The sequence below is a fragment of the Colias philodice genome, chromosome 1 (assembly GCF_061535455.1).
Source record: "Colias philodice isolate Cphi_HAF_F1 chromosome 1, ilColPhil1 Martin Lab GWU primary, whole genome shotgun sequence".
In the NCBI taxonomy this organism is placed as follows: domain Eukaryota; kingdom Metazoa; phylum Arthropoda; class Insecta; order Lepidoptera; family Pieridae; genus Colias; species Colias philodice.
In genome coordinates this window covers 1,361,057-1,385,534 of record NC_143086.1, presented here as the reverse complement: position 1 = coordinate 1,385,534, position 24,478 = coordinate 1,361,057, and the positions used below count along the sequence as shown (strand labels likewise).

At 34.3% G+C, this 24,478-nt stretch overlaps 2 protein-coding genes across 3 annotated transcripts in view; one reads left to right on the top strand and one right to left on the bottom strand.

Moving 5' to 3' along the window:
* Positions 1–8,778, bottom strand: part of LOC149490967 (ras-GEF domain-containing family member 1B-like) — a 57,822-nt gene extending 49,044 nt beyond the window's left edge. The window contains exon 1 of one of the 2 annotated variants that reach the window (XM_089696015.1): positions 8,651–8,778. The gene's annotated coding sequence lies outside the window, so the exon portion shown is untranslated. Of the gene's footprint in view, positions 1–8,248; positions 8,312–8,650 lie in introns of those variants that run through there. The other variant, XM_089696024.1, reaches the window with a different exon arrangement.
* A 3,086-nt stretch (positions 8,779–11,864) lies between these two features.
* The window catches only part of Dhc16F (Dynein heavy chain at 16F), a 103,882-nt gene continuing 91,268 nt past the window's right edge, over positions 11,865–24,478 (top strand). The window contains exons 1-19 of the mRNA XM_089699995.1: positions 11,865–11,944; positions 12,597–12,681; positions 13,654–13,741; positions 13,982–14,198; positions 15,190–15,331; positions 15,765–16,004; positions 16,190–16,407; positions 16,914–17,097; positions 17,240–17,811; positions 18,113–18,345; positions 18,859–19,007; positions 19,352–19,480; positions 19,706–19,812; positions 20,115–20,265; positions 20,605–20,814; positions 22,049–22,261; positions 22,530–22,676; positions 23,000–23,176; positions 23,706–23,960. Coding sequence (XP_089556121.1) covers positions 11,865–11,944; positions 12,597–12,681; positions 13,654–13,741; positions 13,982–14,198; positions 15,190–15,331; positions 15,765–16,004; positions 16,190–16,407; positions 16,914–17,097; positions 17,240–17,811; positions 18,113–18,345; positions 18,859–19,007; positions 19,352–19,480; positions 19,706–19,812; positions 20,115–20,265; positions 20,605–20,814; positions 22,049–22,261; positions 22,530–22,676; positions 23,000–23,176; positions 23,706–23,960 — 3,597 coding nt within the window. The remainder of the gene's footprint in view (positions 11,945–12,596; positions 12,682–13,653; positions 13,742–13,981; positions 14,199–15,189; positions 15,332–15,764; positions 16,005–16,189; positions 16,408–16,913; positions 17,098–17,239; positions 17,812–18,112; positions 18,346–18,858; positions 19,008–19,351; positions 19,481–19,705; positions 19,813–20,114; positions 20,266–20,604; positions 20,815–22,048; positions 22,262–22,529; positions 22,677–22,999; positions 23,177–23,705; positions 23,961–24,478) is intronic.

Sequence of the window (24,478 nt, the reverse complement as noted above, 5' to 3'; positions counted from 1 at the left end):
TCAAAATTGCAAATCATAACATAGTAACATATAACTAGAAAATTAACAATTCACAATAGCCATATAAAAAATGCTAAGCTGATTACAATATTATTTTAACTAGAACAACAAATCTACATAAGTACAACAGATGTAAAAGCTTAACACTGTGACGATTATAATAATTCATAAAAAAAATCTTCAATGGAAGTCTAATAAATGAGTAACGTGACCTTATTTTGGGGTTCACAAAGATGCATACAATGTTACGCGCGTGCTAACAATCCCTAAACGGTCTACTGACTACGACGTACACGACGTATAACTAATTATAATTACGCATTGTACTCATAATATATTATACACTACGGACTTCGCCTTAAGGAACCAATCGATTTTTTATACCAACTTAAGATTGCACTAGACTTCGTTATTAGTTTCAAAGTTTTAATCAACTCTGTAAAATTTCAAAGTGCTGCATAGGGAGCAAACCTTCCAATTAAGCCTGTGCCTGTGCTGGGTCAAATAATGCTATGTTTAATAGAAAATAGCGGAGTTTCAATAGAGCTTATTTATTAAGTTCAGGCCGAAGTGGAGATAGTTTCACATCCTGTTAAACTAGATGCTTTGTGGACTGAACATTCAAAGAGCGATCCCACTGATCCACTTATACTGAAGATCAAAGTTCTTGTGTTTGACCATTTGTTTTTTTTTTTTATTTAAACAGGGACAGTATTTAGCAAATCGATTTGCAACTTAGATAGGTACGTGATTTCACAGTGCACATGCGATATAGCAGTTAGCAGCAATCCCAAACTGACTGAAATACTTTAGCGTGAATACTTTTTAACCGGGAGATAGTTTGCGAGGTGAGGAGAAAACTATGCCTTAGCTTGCTTAAAAGGGGTGGGATTGAGTGTAAGGCGATAGTTATGTGGCCATACAACACGCAGTGCATAGTAACGAAGCCGTGGGTGGAAAGTAATTTAATTTGATATTGAATGATATTTAACAGTGTCCATTTTACATCATTATAAAAGCCATCAATTTCGCTGATAATTTATTTCCAACAAAGGTTTATAGTTAATGCCCTGGTCGAAAATTCAAACGTGTATGAAAATCAATTATCCGAGCATAACGCTTAATTTGATTGGAGCCAGTTCCATTATAATTTATAATGCGTTTGGCAAATAAATGTGGATGTATTATTGCTAGAAAATCAAGCACTTGGCAGCCCATCAGGCTCGTCAAAGGATTAAAGTGACACTTAAATTGAGGGTAGTTGACATCTTTCTGACCCAAATATGGTAGAAGAGTTAAATTCAGTCCCATATTTAATGTTTTGAAGTTACAAACTACTCGGAGCGGATATTTCACCTTTATTACGTGTTCACAAAACGACAAGTTAACTACTGACGAACTCATTTACGTGCTTATTGTTATCATTTACATTATGCTGATAAAAAAAGGAAATTTAAAAGCAATTGGGCACATTTATAAGAAATTTGGTATTAAAAATCTAACCTATAACATTTGAACTTCTTTTACTATTCTTCAGTTACCACTAAACACTGACGAATTATACTGAAATCTTTATTTAAATACAATGCTATCGGAAGTCTTAGTTAAGTTTTAACAGCTGTAATAAAGTCCGTGATTATAAAATAACAGATCTTATATTGAGTTTTTACTGAAGACCAATTGGAAACATATTTCCGATTAAAAATGTGAACGTAACATAAAACAGAAAGAAATTACATTTCTCTAAAATTGTATTTTAAGTAAAAAAATGTAAGTTCCAATATTGCTAGAACTGAAACATCGTTCACGTTATGAATACTTGAAGAAGGACACTCGATACAAGTCAGAATAGCAAACTACTGTGGCAAGCGGGTCAACTGTTCAATCACTTTTTAAATAAACCCACGGCAGATATGATTTATATCGTAACAATTCAATTCATACGTTTTAGGATATTAAAAAAGTAAAACATAATAGCTTTTTTTTTTTTTTTTATTGTACAATAGGGGAGCGCTTGGCCACAATCTCGCCTGATGGTAAGCTGAGATGTGGCCTAAGATGGAGCGCGCTTCCCTAAAATGTACCTGTTCACTCTCCTTAGAAAGAATTAGTTTATTTTTTATTATTGATTTAGGGTCATAGGATAAAGTACGACTAACTTAAAGATGAAGTTATTGTCACCGTTTCTGTATGAGTATAAAAAGTTTTATTAAAATCCGTTTTCATCGCTGATTTACAATACCAATAAGTTTGTTAATAAATTCTTAAAAATATGCAAAATATCTTTGTACGAAAAAATTATATTAATAACCAAGCCCGTATGGAATTTTTCCTTACTAAGATAAAGAAAAAGAAAAAAGTTCGTGTTGCATTATAATGATCTATATTCTATACCTACTAATAATATATATCTGAATAGTTTGTTTATTTAAACGCGTTAATCTCATGAACTACTGTATACGATGTAAAAATTCTTTCACCGTTTGATATGAGCAGGCTGCTATAGTGTATAAAAAACTCAATACGTAATTTTGAATTTAAAATTCTTACTCTTATACATTGTATTAGAAAACTTATAAGCTATAATACCCCAGTATCTAACTAGGACTACCTTGATCAAGTATAATACCCTATCAATGAGCATTCAATAAAGCCATACTTTGATACTTTAAAATAATATGTGAAGAAAAGACTAAGTTAAATCAATTTTAATTTTTAACTAGAATATTTCAGATGATATTCCATACCATATCTATACTAATATTATAAAGCTGAAGAGTTTTTTGTTTGTTTGATCGCGCTAATCTCGGGAACTACTGGTCCGATTTGAAAAATTATTTCGGTGTTAGATAGCCCATTTATCGAGGAAGGCTATAATATATCATCTCGGTGAGACCAACAGGAGCGGAGCACTGCGGGTAAAACCGCGGAGCACAGCTCAGCACAGCAAAATAAAAAAATTAACAGCCTAACTACAAATTTCAATAAAAAGAATCAAAAAAATCGAAATCCGTTCACCCAGTCGAAACTTCTGAGGAAGTTCTGAGGTAAACAAATCTCAACAAAGAAAAAAATGCAGTCGAATTGAGACCCTTCTTTTATTGAAGGTTGTTGAAAACAGTTTACTGTCAGTTTTGTGTGGTATACCACACAAATAATGAGTCAAGCCGATACGGAGGCTACCAACTCTGTGACATTAATTTTATATGTATAGGTACGTAACTAAATACATAATACATAGATTTTAATAGATACACATATCTAAACTTGATCTAAACTAAACATTTCATCTCGTATAACGTTCCGCATATAATGTTTTAGGTGTTCACAAAATAAACAAACACGAAAACTACATAGTTACGAAATTGTATTTTTTAAAACCTGCATGTGAAATCTGTTACCATTGAAACCTGACTACATTTTTGTTCTAAACAAATTGGAAAATCATTTTAACTTTTACGTTCAGTTTCACGATACGAACATTTTTGTTTTTACACTAGCTGGTGTCGGCTGTTACACGCGCGCACTGTGTTTCCTTAGATCAAAAAAATTTCCCTGTGCTGTTTATTGTATTTATCGATCAAGGGCAGCGTGGTTTTTTTATGAGTGATAGGCCTTATTACGAGCAATAATTCTATGCTAGTGACAAGTCGCACTTCTGCGTTTTTAGGGAGAAAAAAAATAAAAACGAAAATCTGAAAAACAAATATTTCTCGGTATCCGGAGGTAGTTTTCCAAAAATAAAAACTGGATATTATGCGCCCAAAGATGCTTTATAAGACTATATTTATTTAAAATAAATATCTTAGACAGTTACGATTTCAGAATATATTTCAATATTTTTCATGAAAAATTCACCTAAAGTTTGTCATTTTTTTTAAAATAAAGTGTAAGAAATTGACACGTGGGTGTTCTACTCTTACATTATAAATACATCCCTTGATCGATAAATACAATAAACAGCACAGGGAAATTTTTTTGATCTAATGAAACACAGTGGCGCGTGACAAACCAAGTAAAAGTTGCCGTATGCGAATTAAAAACTACACTCTATTTCTGTAGCAAAATTAATTATTCATAATACCTATTTGCGTGAAAGAGTAACAAACAGCCATTCGACCATCCATCCAAATTTTCGTCTTAATAAATAATAGTAAGATGACGTCATATTTACAAAGTATATAGTATTTCTAGGGTTCCAAAAACCTCAAAAGGAAAAAATGGAACGCTTATAGGATCACTTCGTTGTTCGTCTGTCTGTCTGTCAATACGATTTTTCTCAGGAAAGAGTGGATGTATAAAGCTGAAATTTATATTGAATATTCAAGTCTACGGTCCCTTGAAGCTGTGAAGAAAACAAACTTGCAAGCCGACGAAATCAAAGGTTATAATAATAAATAATAAAAACACTTTGTTGCACATGTTATGTCCCGGTCTTAACAGCAAACTGCTGACTATACGCCGTTCGCATGGGAACGGAATGCGAGCGTAGTTTTGCTGTGTTAGTTTTAAGATTTCTTTAGAATAATTATTAATATTGTATAATGATTCCTTAACTCCGGTCTGCACCGAGCAGACGTGTTTGTAAAGTTTCATTTTAATTATTAAATGTAGTTTCTAAGTAAATCTGAATTTTTTTTGTACCTCCGGCTGTGGGAAATGTAATTCACACTCATGAAACAAAATCAAACATAAATAATACAAACAAGGTAATACGAAGCGGTACAAATAGGCGGCCTTATCGCTAAGAAACGATATCTTCCAGGCAACCTTAGAATATAGGAAAAGTTTGAAGAATGAAAACAATTGGATTGTAGAAGAAGCATAGGTAGCAAAGAATTATAAAAAGTGCAACTAAAAGTAGGAAATAAATACAAATACAAATATAAATACAAAAATTAATATATTATAAAGTGAAAAATGAAGATAAACAGGATACAGGTATGAGGTAAGTAAAGGATGAAATAATAAAACATTAACAGCATTAAATAAAACATTAACAGTACAGCCGTTTCAAATTCGCAAGAGAATTAAAAACCCAACCACTTAATCTTAGTTCAACGTTCCATATTATCATAATACAACAGGTAAACTTTAAATGATGCAAATATCTAAATTTTATTGAAAAATGCCTATCAAATGATCCCCCACTTACAAAAGATATTAAGAAAAAAATGTGTGCGTGTACTAGTGTACACACGTAAGAAGTGAAACTTCTTTATGACCTTATTTTTCAAAAAATAATTTACTATATGTAACTTTACAGAAATACGTTGAATCACGCGTGGTAGGGATAAGAAAAAGATGGCGCGTAACGGAAAAATGTCACGCGTAACGAAAAAATGTTACACTAAATTTTTTTCCAACCCCGATAAAGAAGTTTCACTTCAATAACTTTGTTTGCAATTTGTAACTTTTTAACATCTAGACGGTAATGCAGCATTATATCCGTTACATGGTGCCATGCATAGATCGCTTTCTGATTGAAATGAATATCAGACACACTATGTTCTGATAATCGATTGATGTAGTCCCTAGACGGTAATGAGCAATTCACGTGACTTGCAGTTACGTAAATTGTCATGCTGCATGAGTGATCAAATATATCAAATCATGCAATAGCTCATCAATCGGCTACCAGCACATAGTATGCATGACATCCATTTCGATCTTGAATCTAAACAATCATTTATGCGCAATTGTATGCATGACACGCATGCCATCCTATTTGTCCTGCAGGTTAGAATCATGTAGCATGATTGTTTAGAGCGATCGTTGAAATGAATGACATGCAGCTATGTGCTGTCGTGCAAGATCTTAGAGAATAAAAGATTGCATGACTTATTTTTTTTGGTCACTGTGCAACATGGCAAATCACGTTAACGCATGTCATACTTGCATTATTATTGTCTAGGGACTACTTCAGGAACAGTCAGGTAAAATATAATAAAATAAAGTTTAAAAAATAATGCTTTTATAAGATAAAACTCATAAAATTTTAATGTATGAAGTATGTATTACCGTTGATCCTTGATAAGTGTAGTTATGAATAAAAGTCTTCTTACTTGTCTTTCTTTCTAAGAAGCCATTTAAAGTGTATCAAAGTCAGTTACAAACAAATATACAAGCATACAGGTGAAGCTAATAAGAGCATGTTAATAACCAACTATTGAAATGCAAAAAGGGTTTCAAAAGGGTTAATCAAATAAAAAAAATTCAATTGCTTTCAATAGATTCATAAGATCATTGAAGTTCCTATACATAAACTCAAAACTCAAACTCAAAAATATTTATTCAATTCGACTTCTTCTAGAAGCACTTTCATCAACATCATTACATATTATTAACATTTACCACCGATTCGGAAAGCAGTATCTACGGAGAAGAATCAGCAAGAAACTCCATAGTTGCTCTTTTTAATCATGTCAGTTTTATAATTTAATTTTACAAAATACATACATATGTAACATCATATATTATCATAATATGCCTAAGTACTGTTCTGTAGTTTTTACGCGTAACCTCCATGGGTTATTATGGTCCATATATTCCTTAGTACTATAATAGGCTATCTGAACTAGTACATTTTTTATATAAATTTTAAATTTACAATCATTTGTATTTGACATAATTGAGTAAGTAAATCAAAGTTATGAGAGATAGTTCTATTATAATACATATACATATATGTAAAGAGAAGATAAAAGAGAATATTCTTAAACCGGGCAAAATTTAATTCAATAATAATTAATATATCTAAAGTTAAACACCCTACACACTCATTTTACTTATTATGTTTCAAATTGAAACAATTAAGCCTGACGGAAAAATAATCGCCGTAAATATTAGATAATTTCTTTTCATAATCTATTTCCAAAATCATTGTATTTGGAGCATACATTATATGTACTTCAATAAGTTGGTATTTCTTTAGAAATTTGCGGCACGAATTAAGGGGGGGGAGGGGAGGGAAAGGGAGGGGGGAGGTGAGGGGAGACCCCCTATAAAGTGGGGGGGTGAGGAAACCCCCCCTTCTATTTTTTTTTTAATTTTTTTTGAGATTATATTTATACTAGCTTACCGCCCGCGGCTTCGCCCGCTTTGACTTAAACCTAATAAATTATATACTAAAACCTTCCTCTTGAATCACTCTATCTATTAAAAAAAACCGCATCAAAATCCGTTGCGTAGTTTGAAAGATTTAAGCATACAAAGGGACATAGGGATAGAGAAAGTGACTTTGTTTTATACTATGAAGTGATGTAGTTAGAAATATAACGAAGATTATGGGCTTTCTTGACTGCTCCGGCGCTGCAGAACGTGGCGCTTGCCCCCGTGTACCTCGTTGCAGGCAGGAGTCTTCACTCGCCTTCGTAGCTTCGGCTTTTTGGTCGCCTTTGGCGACCAGCCTCAGCCACTCCGGCTCGCTTGACTCTGCCTGCTCCTCAGCACACGCGAGCGCCACGCTCCTCCGCGCCTCCGACTTTTTTAATACACTCTAGTGTATGACAGACAAGTACCACGTGGAATCGGGGTGGACAGATTTGGTTCTGTGATTAACAATTTGTGTGCAATATACATACAATAAAAACATTTTTTTTAAATAATTATTTTTCAAATCTTGTATACATGTTTGATACAATTTACAATGGCAATGAATGGATCCATTTTATTTTTTTCCACCCATCGTCTCCACATATTCTATAATATTATCACCGAAGTTTGCTGGGCGGTTATAGTTATCTTTTTTAAAAAATCTTTTTACAACATGCCACTGAGACTCAAATGGGTCAGAGGCAACAAATGGGTTGTCTGGGTCTGAGTGATTAACTTTTTTATGAACATACCCATATTGCCCCAAACAATCATATGCTCGCCAATAACCCGTATGAATTGTTGTCCCCTCAGCACTAAGCCTCAGCAACATGCTTTTGAATGAACTATGGTTTTTAATATGTACATTAAGACATTTGTTATCTCTTTCAAACACAATTCTTGTAGTTTTGTCAATGTAACTCAAACAATTTTGAACATAATCTCAAAAATTAAAAAAAAGATTTCTCTGTAATTACACGTTTCCGCACGAAAAGCCGCTAATGTATGTTTCGGGGCATCATTATCGATCGATAAAAATTAAAATCGCGCCGAAATTCGTGCCGCACGTTTCTAAAGTCAACCCAATAAGTTTACTGAACTATTTGTTATACTTATGTTAAAATAATTTGATAGTTTATACATGCGTACTTACCAGTATGTAGTGCAATTGTTTATAGATTTTTTTTAGACATAAAATTAATTTATCTTTCTCAATTTCGATGTCAATTAAACCAAAAAGTTAATTTTTGTAGGAGTGGTTCACTGTATGAATAGGTACCGCCGATTGTGCGCCGCACGAAAACAATTAATTGTCACTACACGTATTATGATATTAAATTTATTCTATTCAATTCTATATCAATAAAACACCGCCTTGTTTTAATAGAAATTAAACATAAAGTTAGAATCGAAATGATATGTTACGGTGAAAGTTGTTTAAAATATGATTTAAAATCACTAACATATTTTGTAGGCTACATAACTTTTTCACCACTGTTCGCGATCGACCGTCTTTTAATTCATAAAATTAAAATTACATTAAGTAATAACTCACATAAATAAAAGCTTCATCAAATAGCGCCAACGAAAATCCAATAAAAATAACAATGCTAGACCGAAATTCGGAAGCTGTTACCCCGATTACTTTTTTACTAGTGTTGTACCTCGTCTTGTTTCTATTGTTTCAAATACGATTCGGAATACACATCGTTGTCAGTTAATCGATATTCCGGTTGGGAAATAATTTTTTAATAATAATAAAAAATGTAATTTGACAAACAAGGTTTTAATTCGATTACTCTATATTAAGAAAATAAAATATATCTTACAATTAAAGTAAAGCTATGTTAAAATTATGTGTTCGGAACAGTGAACTAGATTCGATTTTTACCTACATGAAGTTTATTTATTTTTACATCACTAATTGTCAAAACTGTGGTCACAGACTATGTAATTTATTATATACAGTTCTAATTTTATTATCATTTTTTAGACCATAATAAAGGATTGATTCTTAAAATAATTAGATACATGAGATTTTCACGTGAAATGTTAATTACCTTTTATCTTTTGATCGCTTATGTTTTGTTAGGAATCAAGTATAATTAAAAGATCCATTTGTAAAGTATGTAGTATCATTTAAAATGATTATTCATGCCTATATAATACACAAACAGCATTTCTTTATGTAAAATATTACAAAATTTATGAGCTATAAGCAGAACAGACTTCACCAATGTCACTTGACGGAGGCCACAGTTGTCAAATTACTATTGACGTTAGCTGAGCGAGCCGTACTCTTGACAAGAAAGCACAAAACCACCACAGAACAAATCGTAACGCTGAGACGACCACAAGTCTTCAACGACAACATTAATAAAACACTTGAGTTTTTCACCGGCTTCAAACTGGCTACTTCAAATAATTTCAACATGAGCGACACGGAGACGAGCTTCGATACTTCTGATGAAGATATATTGCTTCTTCAAAAAGTAGTTGCTGAGCAAACTGCAAGAGAGTTGGGACAAGAGCCGAGCGAGTCCCGCGATCGTTCCACCTCCACTACTTCGCAAAGTTCTACAACGAGCTCGAGCACCGAGACTTCTTCTTCGTACGATGAGGTATCCGACTTGGAACTGGCTCTGGCTTTGAAGAAACTGCACGACAAGGAGCTGAAGCGTCTGCGGCAGATGATAGTTAGCCTCCGCGCGTGCCGCAAAAAGCTGATTGAGGTGCTGGTGGAGAAGAGGAAAATGGATATCTTGTCTGACAGGGCTAAGGCCGCAGCAACTGAATAAATTCTCCCAGGAGAAACCCCTAATTATCTTTTCGGTGTTTACATGTATCTCAATGAATACAAATCTTCTATGTGTAGCGAGATCTTAATATAATTGTCAATCTAACCACTGTATTAAGTAGGCTTTAAAATAATTTTAATAATTTACAATTTATTATGTTTGTAAAGTGTTTTGTTTTTGCATATTGCGAATTATTTTTTAATGTTGATATTGTGTATCTTATTTATGGTTAATGTTAAGTGCGTTTAGTTTAAGCCTCAATTGTGTTATTTAAATTTTTATTACTTGTGTGTTTGTAAAATTATTGCAGAATTAAAAATTAAGAATTTAATTATCTGGTACTATAAATTTGGCCCAATTATTTAACCTAAACCTCCTCCTCAATTGGGTTAGAGACATTTCTAACATATTTGATATGGTAAAGTTATTGGGGGCTAGCGATAAAATCTTTGAGTATAAATTTGATAGAAATTGATAGTAAAGTATCTTTGTTTGGAGGGTATCATCTAGAATTTGTTATTATATGAGCAAAGCGGGGAGGATAGGTTTCAATAATATTAAAATGTAATTGTAAAGCCAGGCTAAAAGTATATATTATATTTTTCACATCAAGATTTTTGTTTGCCAAATGCCAAGCCAAGACGCTGTGCAAATGGTGATTTATTTGTTTGAATAATTTTAATATTTACTTGTTGTATTTCTATAGAATATAAGACGAATGTTTCATAGTAGTTATTAAAGTCATGTATGTTTAAGTACTTCTCACTTATCTATGTTAATTTTCTCATTTTGGTTCTTCGTGATTTTTGTTTATTTCTTACCTATTTTTTAAATATCAGGCCTGCCATTGGATATTGTTACTGACATTACAATGCTATGAAGATGATTTAGAAATGTTTATTAAAATATGTTTCTAAATTTTTTTATACTTTGTAATTTTAAAAAATTCTTGCCAAAAAAATTTTTGTGTATTTTCTTATAGTAAGTATATATATTTCTATGATTATTATATAAATGTATGCGTACTGAAATATATAAATGAATAAAACATTGGTAGTTTTATTTTCCCTTATTGTAAAACATTCATTTTCTTATTTCAAACCAAAATAAAATATTAATGTGACATTATTGCCACAAGCTACTGCCAGGAGACAATGAATAACAAACAAACAAAAAAAATACTAGATAAAACCGTTTAGACAATTTTATAATATCATACACAGATCTAGTAATATCATATGACTTGACTGACCAGTTGGCTTGGTTGGTAGTGGCCCTGCCTTCCAATCCAGAGATTGTGTGTTCGATTCCCACCCGAGGCAAATATTTGTGTGATGAACATAGATGTTTGCTCTGTCTGGGTGTTAATTATCTATATAGTTATTTAAAACCTAAGTATTTATTTAAAATTATGTATGTATGTTTATCAGCAAGCTGGTTTCCATAACACAAGCGAAAGCTTAATAAGGGATCAGATCGTGCTGTGTGGGAAAATTGTCCTGAAAAAAAAAATCATAGGATGAAAATTTATTGGAAATAATAACTTTAAGCTACAGTAAATATGGATTTATCATTTACATATTCTAATTAGGGGTAACCTGGAGTAACAGTGTTTGTCTTGATTGTATTATCAAATAAAATATAGAAACAATTTTTTACTAATCTGCTATGAGATCAGAGAACAGATAAAATTTTTTTTTTAAAGTTTCAAACCATGGTTTCAAACAGTAGAGATCACATTACTGTTCTGTGGTAGAGATAGAGATCACTGTGATTGGCGGCAATGAAAGCTATCTGACAAAGCGCTCGAAAATTCAAAATTGTTTATTTTTGTTACACGTTGCTATAGTAAATAATAAACAAATACACAGTCTTGTGAACTTATTTTGTGGATATTGAATAATTTATTTGAAATAGATTCTTTAAGTTGTTGTAGTAATAAATAAAAATCATGACTTATTAAATTAAATAATGCATCGTAAGCCATGTACACTGCCAGCGATAGAAACACTTCAAAGGAATGTTAGGAAGGTTCCTACTTGTTACACGAGGCAAGTTGCTCTTATTTATTCATATTTTTATGAAGAACTGAAAGAAAAGAGACGCTTCAAAAGCAATTAAATGTAAAATATAATAGCTCGTAATTACTTTTTCCTTAACTGTTTCGTCTTCACAAAGGAATAAACCAGTTCTTTATTAAGTGACAAAAGTGCATCTACTTATTTTAATATATCTACGTGAAAGAGATTGTAGTAGGTAGTACTTAAGAATAACATTATGTTAATTTTACTTTAGGTCAGGATTAGAGAATATTATGATTTTTGAGTTTTCAGTCATAGTTACTTAAGTAGGTAGTAATGTAAATACAGAGCTAATTATTCCTGGGGCACCCATCGATTGTCGTTAAGTCACCACACATATTTGCCTCCGTGCCCTTTAAACAATTAGGTACTTACCACACAAGATTAGACCTAGTTCTTGTATAATGTATAATCTAAAGTAGGTACCTAGTTAGTTACTTTAACTTCGACGCGACTTAAAAAAAGGAGGAGTTTCTCCATTCGATTATATTTTAATTTTCGGGTTTGCTTTCGCAGAACTTTCGACTGCATGAACGAATTAATTTTAATAATTGTTTTTTTTAAGCTAGCGCCTCCTGGTTCCATTTAAATTTGTTTTAGTTTATGTGCATTTGCATTACAGAAAATCAAAAGATATTGGTTTTCATTTACCTCACAGGAAGCTGTTGGATAAGATTGAACATGTAGAAAAAGAACCAGAGCCTTTGGTAAGAATCTTTTTTAAATCTTCAAAATGGGCTTATATAATTTACCTACCTACTAAGTACTACTGATTATTTAATATAGATGAGTGATGTTGAAGTTGAATTATATAATACCTATATTATAATTACCTTTTTTTTTTTTTTTTTTTATCGTTGGGAAATGCATTTACGCATCCCCCTCTACAGTTTTACTGCTCGAGGGGGTATGTGGGACTCGCATGAAGCCCTACCCACTAAAACCCAACGGTGGCCACCGTTCATCTTCGGCGACAGGGGTTAACAGCCAGGCCTTGTACCCCCGCCGCCTACGTGGTGAGTGTCGCAACTGGGCGACTCGTCCAAGCCCTTAATTTGTCAATAGGCGACGGTATCGCATAATGATAACGCCGCCCTATTGCCGGGCTATCCACCCTCTGTCGCAGGGGGGGGTCGGCTTACTTGCCGCGAGCATATCTGTAGTATGCTCGTCTCTACGTAAACCTCCCCCTGTGCTTAGTTGTTGGCTCTTGTTTCACGGCAGACGTTGGACATACTGACGCCGGCGTCTGCCAGGTCTCCGTCGACGCAGAGGATCCGCCGCTGGGTCATTTTCCCGGGCCCTCTCTGCGTCTTCTTTCGCCTTCATCATGGTTTCGCAAAAGGCTGCGACCATACCCCATTTCGCGTCATCAGCGACCATCATCTTCACGAGTTCTTGCAGGGTTAGCTCGTTGTTCGCTCCCAGCAAGCCCTCGAGAGGCCTTCTTACGGATGTCCAAGCTGGACACTCGACCAGCGTATGTAGGGCCGTGTCTAGTTGGATATTATAATTACCTACGCCAAAACAAATGAACAAACGAATCTCGAATCTATCTACGAATATATAATATTTTATATTATTGTGTTTGAACCTCACTACATAAGCGAAAAGAATGTAGGTATCTATCCATCTAGAATGTATAAATAAATATGTTTTTATTAAAATTTTCATAACAGACCGGTTTTGGTGTGGCTCAAGAGGAAAGATTCAAAAGGGAGAGGAAAACTCATAAGTTACATCTTGATCCTATTAAACTAGATGAAGGTAAGATTAATTCGTTTAATTTCAATAAGGAATTTCAAAATAACGATAATTTCTAAAAGAAGAAATTAAATTAGAAGTTTAGTTACGGTTGTTCTGCATAGTTAACATCAATTCAGCAAAAGCTTACCAGCTAAGCTAGCCTAATGAGCATTTTCAACAGCAAAAGCAACATCAAGGAGTAATTAATAACTATCTTTTCTAACCCCAAAACGAAGAAAACAATACGTTCTTTTGCTACAGGTAAAAAGAAAAAAGCAATTAAAATACATGAGTCCCGTAGTGACTCTGACGTGGTGGAGCGGGCGCAAGTTACCACAGACCCTCTAAAGGTGAAGCCCGTGGTGGCGTCGCAGAAGGAGGTCATAGACCATGTCCGAAACAACCCGGAGTGTGGCTTCCTGTATATGATCTACGCTGTGCACCCGCAGAATGTGTATTTCACACCCTATTATCTGAAGTATGAGTGAAATTTTGCAAACTTCTTTTGTAGAATGCAATTTGATTAGATTTTAAGCTCTTTTCTACAACAATTATAAATATTATCTATCTATATTTGCTAATGATTTCTACATGGTTATAATTAAATACAAATAGAATCTAGGATCTCATAACATTAAATCAACGAACTAGTTTTACTCAAACATCTATAAGTTTATTGAGATAAATTCAGTTTATTTTCTGTCATAAAGGGTGGGAGAAGTGCATCCTATTACACCCTCCTTTCGGTGTCTGTTTTGCTCGACTTTTAATAAACTTTATCTGGCTATTATTAATTTGTATACTTGTTGTTCCTTTGTGTCTACATTTCGTAAAGGTAGATTGGAAATTGCATCAGAATGTATTACAATGAGTACCTATTCTTAATGTATGGTAAACTAGCTTTCCGCCCGCGGCTTCACCCGCGTTTTCAAAGAAAAACCCGTTCCCGTAGGATTTCCGGGATAAAACCTATCCTATGTCCTTTCTCGGGTATCAAAATATCTCTATACCAAATTTCATGCAAATTGGTTCAGTAGTTAAGGCGTGATTGAGTAACAGACAGTAAGACAGACAGACAGAGTTACTTTCGCATTTATAATATTAGTATGGATTTCAAAACATGCGTTGAAATAAAGTCCACATGATCCAATTTCTTGCCAGTTGAATATATGAGAATGTAAATTTATTATTTTAAGTAGTATTTCTAGGAATATCGTGCTTTGGAAAATACTTCGTGGTAAAAGAAACAGATATTTAAAGATTTGACATTTTAGGACAAATGGCCATAATGGTTACATAAAAATTAATGATAATGCCTTAAACACATAATAATATGATTAAAAACGAGATAAATTCATTTTGCAAAATATTTCATCTCTATGCTACAATGCTACGAAGGCTACGCGCTCTCGAGACTTACGTTAATTTACTTAAAGAAGTACGTAATAAAAAATAAAACACTTATACAGGGTGGTACCATATGAGCAAATTGATAGAAAGAACTACTTGACGATAAGTCCCTGTGGTGTGACGCACTACACCAGTGAAATGGTGTTCACCAAGCTACCAGATTGGGAACAAGAATATACTATATTTGTACAGCTTACCGATGTAAGAAATATTTTTAACAATTATCTTGTTTTTCTCGAATACGCCTCTGTATTATATTATGTTTAGATCTCACTGAGACGTGTTGTGGGCGTCAATTTGTCTGATAATGAACGAAGAAAATATCAGTAATCTTCAATATAATTTAGAGGTATTACAGAAGTGTATTGTATGATTGGAGACGTATTTTATGCCTCATTATATTTCCATATTTCCAATTTTTCTTTTCACGATGTAACGCGTTTGATGTTTCAAAAGGCAATGTGGGTATATTTGTCAATGTGCTTTCCTTTTTCAATCAAAGTATAATCTCTTCTGCCAAACAAATACTTATAATAAGTACCTACTAGCACAGTTTAAACAACAACAAGTTAAAAATTATGCAATTTATGTTTTATTATCAAATGTATATTAATATAATAATATCTTTGAACAGATAAAATTTTTCCGAAACTATCGCTACTGGAAAGCGTTTTACGTGTGGCGAAAGTCGATATTATTCAGGAAGTACAGTAGGATACGCAAGAAGATCGCTAAAAAACTGTTCATTCTGACCCCAGTTTTGGGCAAAGCGCTCCTGAGCATGCAAGCAATGTGCTGCGATATGTACATGAAGAGCTTTGCTGATATTTCAAAGGACATGGATATTGCATTCTTTTACTTTATTGAAGTTCAGGTATGCAGAACTTTTAATTCGCTGAGCTATTTTTTTTTTTGTTCTTTGCTTTACGTAACTGCAAGAGAGTATGAGAATTTGAAATGAAATTAGTACTTCCGTTATCCTGTCTAAATGAAATACAAAAAATATTTAACAAGCACATAATTCCTTGGTTTTATAAATTATTACAACTCATATTTTAGATGAAACAAGTGGAATACATGCGTACGAAACTTTACGAATTTCGTGCAATAGTACTGGACGTTATAACTACAGCATGCCATGCTGCTCTGTACCAACAGGGCTTTATATACGACGATAGGAACATAGCGCCCTTTCAGATTATACGAGGGAAGCCCCAGGGAGGCATGTCGTATACCGAGAAGGCGAATAAGAGGAACTATTGCGAAAGACTTGCTTGGTATGTGCGATTTACGCAATGGTCCTTTTTATTTGTTAAAACGTGTGTTACCGCTCAACGAAGTTGCACAAAAAGCTAAGGCTCTAAATGCTCAACGCATTGTCACTTAAAACAATGGTTTCACAAGAAAACATTCATGAAGCTTTTTGAAACAGTGACACCCAATAGTGAAATTAGTTGACTACCACATTGCAATATATAGCAAAGAAATAAAGCTAGCTTAAAGAATCTTACGTGCATACCTACTCAGTGACTCGTTTTCTGACTTTATTCATATCATTCTTAGGTACTAAATATTATTGAAATGAATGTAGGGTTTAATTGTTTCTCTTTCACGTCGCAACAGAGCGACTTTTATTATGATCTTTGTGGCTAGAGATAGTTGTGAGCTTTTTTACCGCCGGTAAACATCTTATCATACTCATAAATTTCGGTACTTCCCTGTAGTTTTCCAGAAAAATAGTATATGTAAAGTTTCATAAATATAATCTTTATATTTTGTAAAGTTTCATAAAACTAATGGACTACATGACGAACTACATGCTGTACCGACTGACGAAGCTGTCGAACTCAATGATGGCGAACATGCTGAGGACGCACGTGCAGTTCTTGCCGGCGAAAGAGTTGCTCGAAGGTTCCGACTTGGATGAGGTGCTAGAAGTATTGCCTAGGGACACTGAGACGTGCAAGGTGTGGGTTGTGCTAATTTAAAGCTTCTGCTATTAACAGGATATTATTCTTCTAACATTTCACTATTATAATTTGTTGTTATTTTCGTACTTTTTGCTATGCTCGCCATTTGCATGGATACATTTTTTTAAACATGTTTTAGTGGGCTCTCTTTCAAGTTGACGCTTATGTCGTACCTTCGGGAGAAGTAGAACTGAATCCAAGCGAAAAAGTAATATCAAAATATATGCAAAGAATAACTGACTATTGGGAAGAATACGTTCGAACCTTCCACAACTTTCTCAATGAAGATTCATTGCAAATATTCGTTCAGCCAACTATAATGGGGAAGCAAGTCGAGTGGTCCGCTGGCCAGTCACCGAATTTATATTTCTTAATGCACCAAGACAAGCAGATGTTAGAAGATATCAATTTTATACCTCTATGTGTAAGAAATGCCTTCGAAAACTTGTGGACTTTCCTCAAGCGAATGAATAAGTTTATGGATAACTTTAGAGAGGCTCATGAAATGGACACTAACATAATAAGGGAAGAGAGGGACGTGAATGTGTTTAGGAAGTTGTGTGAGAAGTTTGTTAAACAAATAGAGGAAATTGAAGATGTCGTCAGTTACCAGCCACTGGGATTACTGTTTCTCTGCCTGTCTCCATTCCAAGAACTATTCAGACCTCAACCGAGAAGACTATTTGACGTTGTTCATACCACTACACCTGAGTAAGTTTCCATTTTGGACATTCATCAATAATGCAAAAGTATTTGTCTGTTAGCTTTTAGCGCTAAAAGCTTATAAATTTAACGCGCAGACTGATATTATTGATTTCTCTAAATTTAAGCCTAACCACACTAACTGAATGTAGTGTAGGAGTCCGATTTTGCGAATTTCAATAAATTATTATTATCTACGCTGTTGAATTGTGGCGTAGACAATCATATTTTATCAACATAAATTTTAAAACGAAGGTTAACTCCTTTGAGATAATCAATCTAGAAAAAAAAAGATACGTTTTTTTTTCAGTATCGGAAGAACGTGTATAGACGAAATTCTAGAAGGAATAGAAGGCATCAACGATGATATAACTAAAGAGCCAGAAAGCGCGGGTGAACTCGTGGCTTATAACTTCTTACTTGATGGATTAGAACCTCGAGTTGCTAAATTGGAAGAAAGGTTGGAGTATCTAAGGGAATTGTATGATTTGATGGGTGAATTTAATATCGCCATACCACCTGATGACATGACTGAATATTTGGGTAAGTTATTCGTAAAAATTTTAGAGAAGCAGTTCTCCAACTGAATCTAAATAAAGTTAGAATGTAAATTAAGGCAGTGCATATAAAAGTTGCTACATGTCCGACCTGTAGGTATTTCAAATAATAGGTCAGTGTTACGAAAATAGGAGGATTGGTTGATTTAACACTTTAAACCATACTATTGAAGGCTGGCCTTCGTTCAGTTTCGATATACTTTTAGCTTTTTAGCAATATTCTTATGATCAGATATTATTATATTAGCATTTACATCATTAAATTTTGAACAATCATTATAAACGTAGTAAACAACAAACGTGTAGACGACTCGTTTATTAAAGAACTGAAGCATGATTGAATATTCGAAGCAGAATTTAAATTAATTGATTTATCTAGCTTTGGTAGAACCAATAAATTAAAATCAACTGTTTTAAGTGTCATGTTCAAAATAATATTTATTCTATTTTCTCTTTATCTGCCTACTCTTTTATCAACCGAAAAAAATTATATGTGCAGGTCTCAGCGTTGCCCTTGGCAACCTACGCACTAATGTAGACGCTAGACTGGAGACCCGGGGCAAATTAGCGGGAATGTTCGCCAGTCAAATAGGGAAGGATATCATGGAGTTGATGTTGGACGTTAATAAACTGCGAGATGAAGTTGCAGTATGTACCTGAAATTATTACTTTGACTTTGTCAATAGAGTTAATGAATATCTCATATCCAAGTTAGCTTTCTAGTCTCTCTAGGCTTTTGGAACGTTAGAAATTAATAATAATGTCTTGATCTGCTAGGCGACAGGTATAAACTCTTCTATAAAAAAATAACATAACATTTTACACCTATATCGGAATAACGTATTCTTGAAATATTAAAAAAACACTTATTGTGATTTCATCGCACGTTTCGTATGCTTTTTACTCAAATCATCGAATGTATTTTAAATGTAAATTATAAACTAGAAAAACTAGATTTATGCACAAGATTTCTGAATAAATGTCTATTACAGCAACCTTGGCTATACGATGAAAAATCAGAATACGAGAAGGTGTTGGAAGTTCTCGATGATTTAGCTGAGAAACTTCAAGTTTGTACCGCAAGGGACAAGCAGATACGCGAATGGCAGAAAATATTTAAGGTATAAAAAAGATGCTAGATAAAATAACATATTGAAGTAAAATTATTGAATAAAAATGCTTATACTTGTAGAAGATTTATCTTTAATTCATTTTCTTCTTAATTAACGTATAGATAGTCATTTGTCAGTGTTGGCTGACGGTTTATAAATTTTTTAACTATAATAATAAAGGGTCCTTTAAACTACTAGCAGAAAAAGATATTATTAATTACGCAATACATTTAGATACCACCAGCGAGACTGGAGTCGCTGGATGAAGCCATAACAGATGTGCGGCTGCGTCAGATGCTGTGGAAGAATTCTAAGGAGTGGAACGATCTATTTGCAACATGGTACATACCTATTGTTTTCTTTTAAACGTAATAAATTTAAATACCATATAAAGCTTTCTGGAATCATTCAACTTCAACCTATTATTATTTTGACGTGAAAACGTCTTATAATTCGATATAGCCGGCTGCACGCACGAAAAAACATGACTCATGCTGCGTTACCTCGCTCTGAGGCGTTCCATGTAAGGCTTGAAGTGCGAGCGAGAGCGCGGAACGAGCGACAAAGAAGCACAATCGGACGTTGTCACGTTCAACTATCGTCAGTAAACCGACTTTACAGACAACAATTTTTTTTTCTAAAGGTACGAAGCGCCGTTCAATACGTTGGATATAGATGAGATTCAAACAACAACCATCAATTTCGGTAAAGCTTTCAACCAGCTCGACAAAGGTCTGCCACCTAACAAGATAGTTCCTGGTTGTAAGGAGACTATTGATATTATTAAGGATAAGGTATTTCACAAAATGATACGATAAAATTTAAACTTTAACGTATATCATCATAATTCATTCATTCAAACACTGTCAGTCTATCATAGTCACTTTCTACTGTATCGTACTTACAACACCTCATATTTTCAACACTTGTGTGTGTATATACTATGCACAAACTCTTATCTAGAAGCAGGTTCTAAATTATACTGTCCTACAATTTCAGATACTTGTCGCTTGTCAGGGACGTAGCATAATATAGTATGCAAAACTTCGTTGCAATTATTTTGAAGAAAAATATCATATAGTCATGACAATTTCAGTGAAAATTTCAGTATTAATTCAAAGTTTTTATTCTAGTTACCAGTCATGTCATACCTTCGGAACCCAGCGCTTAAACCTCGCCATTGGGTCCGTATAGAGGAGATTCTTCACACACGCTTCACACCAGACATGGTGGTGACCCTGAAGATGCTGGAAGACTTGCAGGCTTTCCAACATGCGGAGGAGCTGATGGAAGTCGCTGGTCAAGCGAGCTCGGAAGCTGGTTTGGAAGCTCTGCTCAAGAAGGCGAGTAAATAATAATTAATATATGTCCTCTTGATTGGTTGCTGCTAAAAGAGAATCGAGATTTTAAAATTAGGTTTTGCTAAATTATTTGCATTTCATATTCCGGTGTAGGGTTTGATGATTCGTTAGATGCAGTCTTCTTAGGGCCGATTTTTCAATGCCCAGATAAACAGCTAGATAGACTTTATTCTTCAGTTAACAAAATATTCAATTTTTCAATAGACGAATAGGCCTTATCTATCGAATAACTACGTTATTTGAGGAATAAATCTATTTGCCGCTCCAACGGCCAGATAGCGCGTTATTCGACGGTTAGGCGTTTGAGTTGACAACTGACGCGTCAAATTTGGGATATTTTCGTATGTCATAACATAGAGCGTAGAATTATTAACAATTAAACCTCTTTCTATATAATTATTATCAATTAAAATCATATTGAAATTGATGTTTTTGATAGTACTGATGACCATGCCATTGAAAATTTGCCGAACGCTGCCTTTAAGTATGTCGTTTCTATCGTAAAATATATAAATTGAAACACAAATTTAACCAAACTCTTTACTCGAATCAAAACAACAATCAACAATCATAGAAGACAAGTGCACTCCTGACGTGAGTCATAATGACGGTTGTTGACAAATTGCAAGAGTTGACTCTATCCCACTCTAACCTGACTAATTTAATATTTTTGTTTCGCCACTCCGAGAGCAGAGCTGCCAATATGGAAATATTTGGTCAGATAGTTATTCATCAAATAAATCACGATTGAAAAATAGGCAAGCCGTTATGAGTTAGATAAATAATTGAATAAATCTATTCGAGGGGTAGTTATTAGACTGTTTATCTCGCGATTGAAAAATCGGCCCTTAAATAAATATAAAGGAAAACACCAGATAATTTTATTTACAACTTTTAAATTTGAATCTATACTAATATTATGAAGCTGAAGAGTTTGTTTGTTTGAACGCGCTAATATCAGGAACTACTAGATCAGGGTCTGATTTGAAGAATTCTTTCGGTGTTAGATAGCCATTCATTGAGGAAGACTATAGGATGATATATATATAGATAATATATATATCATCACGCTAAAACCAACAGGAGCGGAGCCACGCGGGTGAAACCGCGGAGCGCAGCTATTATAAAATATGAACAGAATCGATTATTTAAAAATGACGAATGAGCGAGACATTTAGCGAGACATTTGCGTCACACAAATTATATTGTATTGTAGGTGGAAGAAATCTGGGCAGCGTTAGAATTCCCCGTCATACTTCACAAAGACGCCCGAGATGTCTACGTCCTAGGTGGACTCGATGAAATCCAGGCTGCTGTTGATGAGAGCAATATCCACATCAGCACAATTCTTAGCTCGAGGAACTGTGGTCCTATTAGGAGCAGAGTTGAAGAGTGGGCCAAAAACTTGGAGCTGTTTGCAAGAACTTTGGTAAATCGAATATCTTATTTATTACATAATTAGGTTTTTTGTAATTTACTGTTTTGGTTTTATGCGATTAAATTTCATATCCAGAGACAATATTGGTATTCAATTTTACGGATTATGGATTCAATTTTACGTGTTTTATTTAATTTCGCTTTTATCAACAATGTGTGTTTTTATTTTATTTTTTAAGTATTTTTTCGTGTATTTTAATTTTAATCCTTATGTTGTGTATGTGTAATCTTTGCTGATTTCCTAAATCTTGTTTTAACAGGAAGAGTGGTACGCGTGCCAACAGACCTGGATATATCTAGAAGTGATATTCTCTGCACCGGACATCCAACGCCAGCTGCCGAACGAGACGCGGCTCTTCACTATTGTTGATAAATCGTGGAAGGATATCATGAGGAAATTGGCTAAGGTTAGGCCATTCTCCCATTGCGATACACTCAGGCGATTCAAGTATCCTGCAAGTTTCGGAGACTAGTCACCGCGGAATATCTCACATACATTGTACCGGTAGCGTAGTGTGCGAGCCTACATACAAATGTATGTGAGATACTCCGCGGCGACTAGTCTCCGAGACTTGCAGGATACTTGAATCTCCTGTGCGTATCGTAATGGGAGAATGGCCTTAGACCATATTAAATTAATGTATTTGATTTCTTTAAGATTTGGTGGTTTAATTTAATTATAATATGCGCCTGGCGATACTAAACTTTGAAATAACTCTCGAAAACGTAGGTGCCTCTAGCAATGCCAGCAGCGACTCAGCCGAAGCTATACGACGAGTTCGTCCGCAACAACGAGATGCTGGACCAGATCATGAAGTGCTTGGAGGCGTATCTCGAGACCAAGAGAGTGGCCTTCCCGAGGTTCTTCTTCCTGTCGAACGACGAGCTTCTGGAGATCTTGGCACAGGTATTGGTCCTTTAATAATTTTTAAAAATAGAGGTTGTTGTTTTGGATAGGCTTTAGTTTTAATGCTTTTTGAAGTGAAAACTTCTTTAGCGGCGTTGAGCACTTTTTCTGTAATGGATATAAAATCTTAAACTCGCGTCAGAACACGTGACCTGATCGAAAAAGCGTAAGACGGATACCATTCCAAAATATCAAACATGCTCAACGTTAATAATCAAGTTTTCACTTCTGCCGGCACTCCCCCAGTGCAACCCGTCTTTTTTTTTATTTTTGGTGGATAATTCTATTGGAAGATTCTGTAGGTAATTAAGTAAAAGTGCCTGTATACATTTTTATTTTTATTTTAGTATGAATTTAATATTACTTCGTCATGTTCAAACGCATAAAAGTATGTTCTTTTATAGGTGATGAAATTATTAATTTTATTAGATCTCCATACAATAGAGAAATTAATTACCAATTTGCAGTATCATGGTTTCAAAATACTCAAAATGTGTTAAATGATAATAATGATCAATTCTCTTGGCAGACACGTAATCCACACGCAGTACAGCCACATTTACGTAAATGCTTCGACGCGATCGCGAAACTAGAATTCGGAGTTAAATTACCAGAAAGTGAAATGGAGATAACGGAAGATGGGACTCTGGTTGAGAGAGAGATGTCGTTCGCCACGAGGGACGCTTTGCAGGCGAAGCTGGCTAAAACGGCCAAAGCTGAAGATCTGACTACGGATATTATTGCCATGCTCTCACCGGAGGGAGAAAGAATCAATTTGGGCAAGGTATGTTTATATCTACAGGTGTCTTTTTATATGTTTGTTTTAAGGCACTGAAAAAAAAATTGGTTGTCTGTAAAGTCGGTTTACTGACGATAGTTGAACGTGACAACGTCCGATTGTGCTTCTTTGTCGCTCGTTCCGCGCTCTCGCTTGCACTTCAAGCCTTACATGGAACGCCTCAGAGCGAGGTAACGCCGCATGAGTCATGTTTTTTCGTGCGTGCAGCCGGCTATATCGAATTATAAGACGTTTTACGTCAAAAATAAGGGCATAGGAGTGGTGCAGAATATGAATATAAGATATACTATTATAATGCAAAGGGTAGTCTATGATATATTTTACACCACAAAATAATAATTAATTTTATACACAAAAATTTTATGTAGGTACCTGTTTACAGCATTTTAATAAAGCCTGTTCATTCACAATAAACGTGTTTCCAAACATTTTGCAAGCCGCTCCCTTTGTTATAGCTCGTTTAGAAATGTCAACACATGTAGCGTGACTTTCTGCTTTTTGTT